Source organism: Sciurus vulgaris, assembly GCF_902686455.1.
Source record: "Sciurus vulgaris genome assembly, chromosome: 1".
Classification (NCBI taxonomy): Eukaryota; Metazoa; Chordata; class Mammalia; order Rodentia; family Sciuridae; genus Sciurus; species Sciurus vulgaris.
In genome coordinates this window covers 64,084,778-64,097,768 of record NC_136461.1, presented here as the reverse complement: position 1 = coordinate 64,097,768, position 12,991 = coordinate 64,084,778, and the positions used below count along the sequence as shown (strand labels likewise).

Sequence of the window (12,991 nt, the reverse complement as noted above, 5' to 3'; positions counted from 1 at the left end):
TAGTGTTTCAAGTATTTCAATCCCCAGTTTGCCATTTTGTCTTCAAGTGAGAGGAAGTTGTCTGCACAGTAAAGTCAGAGTGTCTTAGAATGATACAAAAAAAGTTCCTCTGTGACCTGACCTCTGACTCCATCCAGCCACATCTCTCAGCTTCCCCCAACTCAAACCCCACACTTTAGCCATAGTAAGCTTCTTGAGACTCTCAGTAAACTCCCTGTTTTTTGATCTCCATGCATATTAGTAGAGTTTAAGGGTCTCTATCAGAAATGCCTAGGACCAGAAGTGTTTCAAATTGCAGAGTTTTTTGGAGTGGAATATTTACATAGACTTTACTTGTTACACATCTCTAATCCAAAAATTTGATCCAAAATGCTCCAAAATCTCAAAGTTTTTAAGCTTCATATTGATGTTCAAATAATTTTTGTATTTCATATATTTGGGATTTCAATTTTTTGAATTGGGGTTACTCAACCTGTATAATTGTTTTTCTATGCAAAATTTCAGTTGGAGGGGAAAATACTGTCTTTAGACTCCATATTTTTAAACCTCTGATTGTTCTTCTAGCTTTTCTATTTATAATCAGGAAAGTAGTTCCTAGGTTCTTGAGGAGTCCATAGTCAGGTAAAGAGTTGATAACAGCAACAGAGATGGTGGGTACTATAGTTCAGATATGGAATATCCCCCCAAAAGCTCATGTGTAAGATAATGCAACGAAGTTTAGAGGTAAAATTATTGGGTTATAAGAGCTTTAACATAACCAGTAGATTGATCCACTGATATGGATCCACTGAGGGGTAACAGAGGGCAGGTAGGGTGTGGCTGGAGGAGGTAGGTCACTGGGGGCATGCCTTTGGGGTTTGTATTTTGTCCCTGATAAGGTACTTCTCTCTCTGCTTCCTGATTGTCATGTCCTGACCAGCCTTCCTCCATGATATTCTACTTCACGTTGGGTCCACAGCAATGGAGCCAACTCTCTATGGCTTGAGACCTCTAAAATCTTGAGCTAAATAAACTTTTCCTCCTCTATGTTGTTCTTGTCAGATCTTTATGTCACAGTGATGAAAAAACTGACTAAATCAGTAAAGAGAGGATAAAAGTATAAAAGAAATCTGATATATATACACACACATATAAAACTGCACTATTTCAGATTATAATGGTAGTGTCATTAAGTGAACACCTACTACATTTCATGAATCATCTCTAATCCTTATAATGCATGTAAATATCCTTGACCCTTATTTTACAGTTGAGGAAACTATTAGTCAAAGAGGATACATGATTTGCTCAGGATAGCAATGGTAAGTAAAGATGTCAAGATTCAAACCATCTAAAAAGCTTGTGATCCCCCCAATTATATCTTAAGGATACCTTATCCTGTATTTATCTAGTCTTACATCTGCCTGCTCCAATACAGTGTAATGCCTTGAGATAAGGTCTACATCTTCTATCCCTGGCCCTGAAAACTCATTCTTTGGCACATACCAGGCACATAGAAAATCAATAAATTGAATGAAGACAATAATTTGCTTTGTGTTTATCATTATTGTGAGTAAAAATGGATATGTTGGTGCATCTTTTGATGTCTCATTTTAATCATTTTCATGAGGCAATATAGTCAAAAGGAAAGAAAATTTGGATAAGAGAAACTATATTCCAATCTCATCTCCACACTGGACAAATTAGGTCCTATCTACAGATTTCTCAACTCTAAAAATGGAGATAAGAGTCCTTCCTCACAGATTTATGTGACACAACCCTGATGTAATCTATAAAAATCCCTTCCATCATTAACTCTGAAATTCTACACTGATGTTGATGGTTAACCACACCTGGTGATATTTCTAAGAGCATTTATTTCAAAACATCACTGTACTTTTAAAAGAAGAAAACATGAGGGTTAAAGAGATTTTGTATTTTCTACCAATCAGCATACATTTATTGAGTGTCTACACTATGAAAGTGTAGGTTTGAGTTCACAGGGTCTGAGTTTGAATGAGAGTAGCAGGAAATATAAAGGAGAAAAAATAGCAGGTATTTATTATACAATAATGCAATGCCTTTTGTCCTCCTGGGGGCTGGAATCACAGGGGCTGGAACTGTCTGGGCTGCCTCTGCATCACCCTAGCAGGACATCTGATATGCCGGTGGCTCCACTCACTCGTCTTGACTACGTGTTCATGGATCATTATTTAGTAAAATACCATGGCGCTTTGGGTTGCTAGGATAAGGCATGTTCTGGAAATGGAGGACAAAAAGGAAAAGAACTGCATTTTCTACTGATGATGAGAAACAGGAATCTACAAATTAAAAACTAGCAAATAGGAAAAAAAGAGTCAATAAAAGAAATGACATCCAAGAAAGTAGCAAGTGGATTGAAGAAACTCAAACACATTTCCTTGGGAAAAAAAAAAAAAAAAAAGGTGGGGGACCATCTGGACTGTTACATCTAGGGGTTTTACAATTCCCAAAGCATTTCCATGCATGAAGATGCCTTTCTTCCTCCCACCTCCCCCACATACTTTTCCCAAGGAGTCTGCTCTGCTCTCCAAATGTTCTTTCTCTTTCTCTAATCCCTCTTCTCTAGATGTTACCCTGGTGGGGTAGACAAGGATGTCAGAGAATCCTGGGTCTGACCCCTAGACAAGCAAACTGTCCTCCCTGAACCTCTAATTGGAACATGAGGATAGTAAACCTGCCACTTTTCAGACTAAAGTGAGGACTAAATGAAGTCCTATACATGACAGAGTTCTGGGCAAAGCACCCCCAAACATGCCATTTAGGCACATAAATGATTTTGAGCTGAACACAATTAAAGAAACCAGCACATGCAAGGAGATCACATGCACTTCCTTCTGTTTTTTTAGAAGCAGGATGTGAGATTCCTTTGTGAATGCCAGGTACACTGTTCTTCTCAAGAATGGCAAGTCCAGACTGAAAGAACATCTATACATCTTATTAAAATAAATTTTAACTTTGAGCTTCCCCTTCATAACAATTTGCTTTTACCACCATTCATTGTTATTTGTCCAATTAATACATGTGTTCAACTTTGTGTGTCCAGGTCATTTCTTCATAAAGGCTCCTGTGCCACATAAAACCTGAATTGAATACATTTTTTTCCTGTTGATCCATCTTATGTCAATTTGATTCTCAGACCCAGCAGAAAATAAAAATCATAGTGATAGAGATAAATTTTTGCCTTCCCTACATACATTATATATCTAGCATGTAGTGAGTACACAATACATGTCCACTCCATTCACTACTCCCTATCTTTTCTGCATTCATCCTTCATCACGATGAAAATAATTTATAACTGAGACTTAGTTGAGCCGAGGCAGAAACACACATACACACACACACACACACACACACACAGTCTCACATGTATACACACACATCCTACCTTTTATGAAGTGCTAAATACTAAAGACAATATCTCCAAACAAAGAATAATACACTTGGTAGGACATTCAGACTTTTTAACTACAAACGACCATGCTAGCAGCACCTTGAAATGCAACCTTTGGGTCTCTTTAGTTTGAAAAATCTTCAAGAAGCTCTTTGATATCAAAGAACAAACCTATTTTTGGTAGCTTTAAACTATAATTGCTCAGGCTCCCTAGTGGGGAAAAAAAATAAAGACTCATAAAGAAAAAGAAGAAGAAAACATTTCAATAAAGGCTTACAGAGGTGGAGGGGGGCTCTCACTGATTTGCAAAAGTTCTTAATAGAGCTCTTCCTTTGCATAACATGGATAGGGGTAGCTGCCAGACAGAAGATCCAAATTATAACAAGAGGAAGTAGAATGACAGTACTCCATAACCTGATCAGTTCTTAGTAAGTTGAACGTCTTCCCTTGCTCATCACAAATTATGGAAATGTGAATTATTTTACCATGTAAAAGGCAAACAAAATATACCAAGTAAATAGAATCTTCCCAGGACATTTTGCTTCCTTAGAGTGATAGACAAGTGCATTAACTTCACGTAAGTTATATGCCTAAATAAACCAGCTAACAACACACTACCACATACCCATCACTCTGCCTCCCATAAGTGGGTTGAACTTGACCTTCGAAGCCCTTGAAATGCAAAAAACTTACTCTTTTCTGACATTTATGAGTGTCTTTTCTGCTTGACTGCCTTTTACCGCCTGGAAATAATAGTGAAAGCATTGTAGACGAAATCTGCTATAAACACTGACAAATAACAGGAAAGGCAGACAGTTTTATTCCAGGCAGGTTAAAGCTAATCTAATCAAATCTAATTCTCTCTTTCTCTGTAAGCCTACCACTATGTTCAATTTATTTTTTGATTAGAAGTGCAGTATGATAGTCCTCTGTTGGACCACAGTTAAATGATACTGAGGTTTACATTTTCCCTACAAACAATTCTGATGAAACAACAGATTTTTTCAAGGGTTGAGTTTTCTTTCTTTCTTTCTTTCTTTTTTTTTTTTTTTTTTTTTTTTTTTTTGTTCATAAGAGAACTTACTCTCATACTAAAGTTCTAAGAAGTAAGGGAAACTTTCTTTGTCTCAGTGTTTTTTGACGTGGAAATGGTACTGACTGTTTCTATTCTAACCAATAATAATATACTCCCAAGAGAAAAATGTTCCTGGGTCCTGGGTTTCAGAAATTCAGGAAAATAGCTTTTTGAAAACACTGACTAATGGCAGTAAAGACATGACATTATGTATATTTAAATACTGAATAATGAGAAGAATGAGATTTTTGACTGAGGAATGGTTAGCAATTCTGTTAGCAAGGTACAAAGAGCGATTTTCTTTTCATTGAACAAATGTACAGTCCCTCAACAAAACCGAGCTTTCTGAGTGAACACAAAGCAAGACTATGTGCCCCAAAATAGTCTCAAAAAAGTGACCAATTTGCCTTCCTGTTAAAAGTTTTCACTGACCCAAATATCATCCTGCACATCCACCTATGCATTTACACACCCTTCACACACATATGCACAAGCACATATTTGTACTTCCTGTGCTTCCCTTAGGAAACACCACCCCATCCTGTTTGAAAACAGTGTGCTTAGAAACAAAAGAAATTTTATTGGCAGTCTTAGAAGAATACAGAAAAGGCCACTACTTTTCCTTCACCTTCAATTTAACATATAATTCCTAGTCTTCATATAAAAGACTAGGAAATTCACCAGAGTAGGTTGGGATTTCAACAAAATCATTTATTGAATTGACCTTGCAAATGACATGAAGAGTGGCAGCTGTGATATAGAGGAAAGGCAACCTGCCTTTCCTGTCATTTGGCTTTGGTTCTAGTCTGGGTTTTTCTATTAACCAGCAATGTGGCCATGGGCCCTTTTGGACTCAAGTTCCTCAGATATAAAATCAGTAGAGAGGACAAATGGAACTAATATTTCCTTAAGTCACTTCTAGCCCCATATGGAAATGTGTGCCAGCCTAATGATCACATAATATGATCGATCAATGCTCCCATCAGGGGAGAAAAGACCCCAGCAGCATCTATCAAACCATCCACATTTTTGTTACTAACTCTGTTGATTAAATCTGCAAAAAATATAACACTATGGCAATAACTTATTGATAAGTCAGTATTTGAAAACATTTTTTAAGACCATTGCTCTGGGATGGGGTGTAGCTCAGTGGTACAGAACTTGCCTTCCATGCATGAGTCCATGAATTCAATTTCCAGAACCACCACCACCACAAAAAAAAAAAAAAAAAAAATTTGTTCCAATAAAAGATAGGTGGAAAGAGGGGTAGAAATGTTTCCCTGATACTGCTTTGATATCACTTGAGAGAAGAAAGAACTGAGGTTTAGTTGACCAGGAAGTGCAAACTGATTGAAATAGCTAAAAAAAAAAAAAAAAAAAAAATTAATTAGGGGACTAGGAAGTAATCATTCCCCCAAGACCTAGAATGATGAAATATCAAAGAAATGACAGTTGATGCATTCCTCTTTTGTGTAGATGATAGAAATAGGTCTACCAGTCTACAGCCATACCACCCTGAACATGCCAGATCTCCTCTGATCTCTGCGTCTGACCTGATTAGTACCTGGATGGTAGAAATAGGCCTTCGAAGTAGAATAAAAGTTCAAGGATGTGAATTTTAACTTTATATTAATAATAACTTTGGTTTCACATATCAGAAAACATTTATAGCATGTTTAATAGGTCCCAGGTGTACCTGAGGTGTGAGGCTACAGACCTGCATTCAAGGAGCCTAGGTTTCAATAATAAACACACTACTTTGAGAGACAGTGAACACCCCAAAGGAGAAAGTTATCAAGGCTTACTGATGACTTTTAAAGGGAAATTTAATTTGGGGTGAGTTGTTAAATTCAATCTCTTTTCAACTTTTATTCTAGGCTACTGGTCTAAGATGTGGGAAGGCACTTCCTTTAAAACTTGCATAAAATGAGCCAATCTTACTTAAAGGTACTTAGACAGGAGGTGCCAGGTCATAAGGAGAACTAAAGTGATAAAGGAGGACTACTGTTAACTGTTCATTCATTCTTTCAGCCAATGTTTTGTAAGGGCCTCCTCACACCTGCTGCAGGCAGCCTTGCACTTGTGATGTGGAAAACTCACTGTTTTCATGAGCATTTCTCAGTGCCTAGGTATATGAATGGCCATGTCAGTCAACTTTTCCAAAATACACAACAAGAACAACTCTGAGGAGGAAAGTTTATTTTGGGTTCATGGATTCAGAGGTTAAGTCCTTGGTTGGCCAACCCCATTGCTCTGATTCTGAGGTAAGGCACAGCATCATGGTGGAAGGGCATGGCAGAAAAGAGCTGTCAACTCACAGTGGACAAGAAATAATCCCCAAGGGCATGTGCCCAGTGACCTTTGTCCTCCAGTCATGCCCCACCTGCCCATAATTTCCACCCCATAGATCAAGTTATTAATCCATCAAATGAAGAAGCCACTGATCATATTCTGATAATCTAACCATTTCACCTCTGAACATTCCTACATTGTCACATGAGCTCTTCAGGAAACCTAGAGATCCAAACCATACCAGTGTTTCTTTTCCCACTATACTAGAACCACCATTTCTAACAAAATAATTTAAAATTGGGACTGAGAATCTTTCAACTTCCCATGAGATGGAGCATCAACAATTGCCCATTTTTAATGTTGCTGTCAGAATATTAAGTTTCTGAGAAGGTTCACTGCTCATTACTGGTTAGGGCAATGTTTTATGACAGGCTACAATGAATACAAATCCCAAGAATTATCTTGGAGGGTTCTCAAAATAGTGTTGTAAGATTTCCTCAATGAGGCTGCTAAGTCTTTTGGCTATAAATCTCACCCAACAACACTGCTTATTCAATTTAAGGCTGCGAGCCCGAGAGAGATTAATGAGATGAGTTGTCCACTAGTCAAGGGAAGAACACAAGATCTATCCTATCTTATTTCATCTTCTGGCTTAATCATTATAAGTGTTATGTAATGTGACATTCACACATTATTGAAGACATTCAAGGAACAAATTGCATATCACTAATCAGCAGATCATTTTTCATTTTCTTGCAGACTCTAAAATTAATGATGCCCTCCCTTTTTTTATTAAATCCTTTCAAAAACAAAAAAACACCAAGTTATTAAATAAGAAATTGAACATGGGAACAGTAAGTATTTGGGGAACAATAAGTATTTCTTTTTTATTCCTTTTTTGCAATTTGGTACTTTCCCCTAAGCTAACCAATTCTAGCAGTGTTAGAAAGAGGCTTAAGGAGCAGCAACTTATTTTGTTTCGGTTCGTTAGATCTCTGACAAGCAACTTGCTCTTTCAGGATCCAAAATGTTCTTTTCCCATTTGAATCTTTCATGAGTGTTATTACTCTTTAACTTAGTGGTTGCAACACACTTGGATGCTATTTCCAAGCTGCTAATTGGGTCCTGGGGAGTGCCCTGGCTGGGCAGGGACAGTGAGGACACATTGAACTGGCTGGGACCCATGCTGTCACAAGCATCTGCTCTAGCAGGAATCTCTTCTGACAGGGTTGCAGGGCGACCTACCCCTTCAGCGGGACAGTCAAAGAGGTGGGGCCTCTGACCCTGGGCACTGCTATCCCAATCAGTCCACCACTAAGATGTGCTAAGGATTTTAATTAAGTAAGAAATTCTTTCAACATGCCATTGCAAGATATTGAAGAAGACTCATCAAAGAGGAGCTTGGAGTGTCTGAAATTTAAACTTTTAGTAGGCCCCAGGAACCCCTCTTATTTTAAAGTATGATGTTCATTTAGAACATCCATCTCCTCCTTTCCTGTTGAAAACAAGTCAGTCTCATGGGCTATTATTCTCCATCCACTTTATGACCTTCTTCCTTTAATAATTTAAGTGTTACTTCCTCTTGACATTTCTCAGTTGAACCTTTCAAACTTCAGCCATGAGTGGGGAAGACAGTGCTGCACAACAGTGTGATAAATAGGCTAGGTCAGACACCTGTGAGATCCCCACCCCTACTCCCACCCGCACCAGTGACTCACATGTGGTGTCCACCTCCTTCCAGGAGGTCACTCAAGCTCATCTATCTTCAGAAGTGACCTGAGAAGCAGCAATGCCTCGGAAGACCTGGGATGTTACTATCAGGAAACAGGCTGCCAACCACCAATGACACAGCCTGGGATGAGCTGTTGAAGGGAAGGGGAATAAAACCTATCAAGCCTGGATCCTGGCCTAAAAAATCTGGTCCTGGACCTACTGCTCACTGCCTGTGGCACATCCTGGGCCTCAGTGTTCCCTGCTGTAAGATAATAATATGTTTTAAGGGGTGGTTGTAGAAACATAGCCACAAACCCAAAGAGGCAGCACTTTAGCTGGAGGAAAATGAAAACACCATAAGTATCTACCAGAAGGTGAAATAGCTAACTGTATTATGGGTATTCATTCTGTAGGCTTGTGGCAGTTTAATGGGGTGGAGTAGATCTGTGTTTTTATGATGGAATGAGTTCTAAGATATATAAGAGAAGAAAGATACAAGGGAAGGAAAAGAGGGAAGGAGAGGGAGGAGAGCAGAGCAGGGGGAGGCAGACATGCAGGCTTGTAGTAAAAAGTTATTTATAATGTTATTGTCAGTGTGAAAAGATCTACAAAGCAATACACTGAACCTTTTTTCCCTACAGATATACCTGTATATAAATGAATAGAAAAAAGTGCTGGACACACACACAATTCTCAGTGATTAGCCCTGTGGAGAAGAGCAGGAAATTGGAAATGGAAGTGCTACTCAAAGAGAATTTTTACTTTTATCTGTAATATTCCAATTTTCTTACAAAATTATGTATTTCTTTACTAAATGTATAATTAAAATCATTTTAAAAGGAAAAGTGTGCTTGTGAGATAATGTGTGTGAAACTACTCTGCAAAGTAGAAAATGCTGGGCAGATGTAAACTTTTCCCATAGCCCTCCCAGGCCGAACCACACACACCCATGCAGACAAGGGAGGCAAAGCAACTCAGTCCCACCCCAGTCATTATCCCACCACAGGCTACAAGGAAAGAACCTTTAGAAGGGGATGTGCGCTTCCAACACCTACCTCACTGTGCAGGTGACCAAAAAGTGAATGTAGTGGCTTCATGGCTGAGTCTACAACAGGCCCTTGGTAAATGGCTGTTGGATGTTGGACCTCAGAATTAGGAGATCTGAACCTCTTTGGGGATTCTTTCTATCAGGACTACACTGGATCTAATGTAGTTTAATCCAGCATTTCCCAACCAATTTTTTGCACACCCTCCTCATAAAACCTCTTTATTTAATGTTTTCCTAGTCATACCAATCACAAAATTTAGTTTTGTCCCCTTGTGGGTGACACCAACCCCACTGAGAACACATGATTTGTGTTAATGTTTTCTTACCATGTGTCAGGTATGACTTAAAGCATTACATCTGAATCAACATGTTTAAACTTCAAAAACAAGAGCAACTGATGCACAAAGAAGATAAGTGCTCACTCTAGATTCTCCAAAACTAAGTGCCTGAGCAAGGATCCAGACCTAGACAGTCTGGCTTCTATCTGGGCCCATGAACACTACCCTATGCTGCCTCAAAGAAAATGTGCCCAAGAACACTTGAGAAAAATATCTTGTCTCATAGAGAGAGATCAATGGAGTTTATCTCAAATGAAACTGTCAGCTTTTGGTGGTGTTTGTAGAAATAGAGGTTGAGATTAAAGGTAACACACCAGAGTGTAAGTAACACAGGGTCCTGTAAACACAGGTCTCAGGAGCACAAGTGGGAGGAAAGAGCAACCCTGCTTTTATTGGGGTTTATGGCACTGAAAACTATAGCTTCTTAGACAAGATGAGCATATGAAATAGCTCAGGATACACTTGGGATAGTGAAGGCTGTTTCTTCATGCCACACACAAAAACTCTGAGCCCCACATCTTCGTATACCAAGTGACAAAAGTATAACACTTTCATTTTTCTGCTCACCATAGTAGAGTCTGTGTCAACTAGTATGTTTCCAACTCATGGCCCAGTACCCCCAAAATAGTGCTCGCCTCCCCAGCTTGGCCTAATCTTTTTATTCCCAGAGTCTTGCTCACAAGCAACTGCACAAGGAATATGCTTCTCTCCAGTAACTCAAGTGAGACCTGTTTTTGAGAATCTATCTCAAATTGAATCTCATCCCAACCTCAGACAGGCTCACATCCTGCTCCTTCATGGAGACCTTGCCTACTAAGCCAGCTCCACTTTGTCCTTCATCCCACCTTCTACAGAATTAATTGTGTCCCCCATTCATCTGAATCTTTTTGCTATACAGGTTGATTTGATTATTCTGTGTGCCACTTCCTCTCTTAGACTACAAGGTCCTTGGTGGGGAGAACTGGTAGAATCTACACTTCTGGGAACTCTCCTCAGACCCAGCATACATTGTGACTCCCCAGCAGATGCCATGTTTGGGGGACTGATGTCTGACATGGTCTGTTGTTTAGGATGTGCTCCTCTCCTACCAGATGTTCTCTTCAAGCAGAAACCAGCCCACTGTATTAAAATAATTATGAGGGATATAATGTTGGAGTTGATCAAATGATCAACATTTCTGCACCCAGTTTCCACAATGATTTTACACTGTTATTTTATCTTTCCTCCTAAAATTCTAGACACAGTCATAGCTCAGACCATAAGTCATCAAAGTTGCAGATTCAAATCTCCATAAGCAGAAGAGTTTGCCCATCAGGCCAAAAATGAATCAATACCCCAAAGCAGAGCAGGAGATGTAATTCCCCATGCCACGTGTAGCTGGGCAGTGGAGCACAGGCATTGACAATGATTCCATGGCAGGTTGACTGCTAAACCCAGCTCTGCTGTTCACAAGCCATGTGACCTTGAACAAGTTACTTAACTTTGTGCCTCGATTTCTTCATCTGTAAATGGGATAATGATAGTATTCCTACCTCAAAAGTTGTAAGAATAATGTGGCACACAGAACAATGTTGCTAGCTGCATTACTGTTTGCAAAAGTGCATATAATCAGAAAAGAAGGAACTAGCCGATGCTTTTTATATATGCATAATGTTGAGGAAGAACAAACTCACGCAATGGTCTAACTTTTAACAATGCTTTAGTTCTTTGGATATCAGTGACACATTTCTCAAACAACACTCATCATGAGCTTGCCTTTATAATGCCTGTGATTTGGGCTAAAAAAGAGAGTCCCTCTTTAATTAACCTGCTGCCACCAGAGGATCCTAAATAAACTTCTCATTTTCTAAATAGATGAGCTTCTCTCACCTGCTAAAATGAATCCCAAGTAATTGCTGTTATTTGTTGGGGGCAGGGAGGCCCCAGTTTACTGTGACCGGATAACTCTATTTGTGATGGGATTTATGTACCACCCCACACTATACTGGTGTCAACAAACCGCAGAAAAATGACTTGCAAATGACAAAAAGCAAAGTAATAAATAACTTCAACTGCCCTAACTGAGCAAATTATCTTCCTAATGATGCTGGATGAGGACTATGCCTAACTTTGCAGGCAGACACATGCTGTGATCATTTATGCAAAATGAGAAATCACTTCACCTAAAAACACTTTCCATGACCAAGGATGTGCAAGCATGCTACTTTCTTAACACTGGTACATTTTTCCCCCAGAACGTGCTGCCTATTGCTTCTTCTCTGTCCCTGAAAGTTGGGAAAGCTGAGTTAGCTCTAATGTAATGTTTTTCTTTAAAAAAAAAAAAAAAAAAAAAAAAAAAAAACTATTATTGATTTATTTCTACAAACATCTCTGGCAAGGCTAGAAGACCAGAATTCGGAATTTAGAGTAGATTGAAGTACATATACTTTTTAGTATAAATTGTTTCATTTCACTGGGTTCTTGTAGGGCATTTAAAATAGAGCGTAGCTCTCTGGGTCTCTTAAAAACAATCCCCCATCTACCCCCACTTTTCCAGAGACAATAAAGGTTAAAAGAAACTGTGTGACTTTCAATTAAATGACAAGGTCTGCACATTCCAATTGTCCTCCTTTTCTGGGGCACACACAATCGAGGCAGCCCTCCTGGCACTCGGGTCTGGGCAATTCCTTCCCAAGTCCATTTTCCACTTCCTGATTTCAAGCTGACCTGGCTGAAGCATGGCTACAAGGTCAGTGACTTCATAGCAACAGCTAAGGCACTTCATGAAAAAGGGGACAAGTCACTGCATCTCATTTCACTCACAAATTGGGGGAGTGTTGCCCAAGGTTGAGGGCAGTGACTGACATCAAACCTGCCTCTGATTCACATGGATCTGGGAGCAGAGAAAACAAAGGCCTTGGGATGGGGGCTGACCCTCTCTCTTCGCTCTCATTTTTTTCTCCATGCCTGAGAACAGTGAGTGGTTGGAGAGCCCTGTGGCCCTTCAGACACGCTTGATCCTGGGAGGGTGGAACCAAATCATATAGAGTTGATGGTTGCCTCTATGAAGAATGCTCCCTGAGAAATCTCTGCTGGTGTCTGTCTACTTCTGGATGTCTCTCTTACCACTT

General features: G+C 39.4%; 1 protein-coding gene across 12 annotated transcripts in view; it reads right to left on the bottom strand.

Moving 5' to 3' along the window:
* Positions 1–12,991, bottom strand: part of ST6GALNAC3 (ST6 N-acetylgalactosaminide alpha-2,6-sialyltransferase 3) — a 576,783-nt gene that overhangs the window by 367,719 nt on the left and 196,073 nt on the right. The window contains exon 1 of one of the 12 annotated variants that reach the window (XM_079129191.1): positions 4,109–8,374. The exons of the other annotated variants lie outside the window; for them this stretch is intronic. Within the exon in view, the coding sequence (XP_078985317.1) occupies positions 4,109–4,180 (72 nt within the window). The 5' untranslated portion in view covers positions 4,181–8,374. Of the gene's footprint in view, positions 1–4,108; positions 8,375–12,991 lie in introns of those variants that run through there. 12 annotated transcript variants of the gene reach the window in all.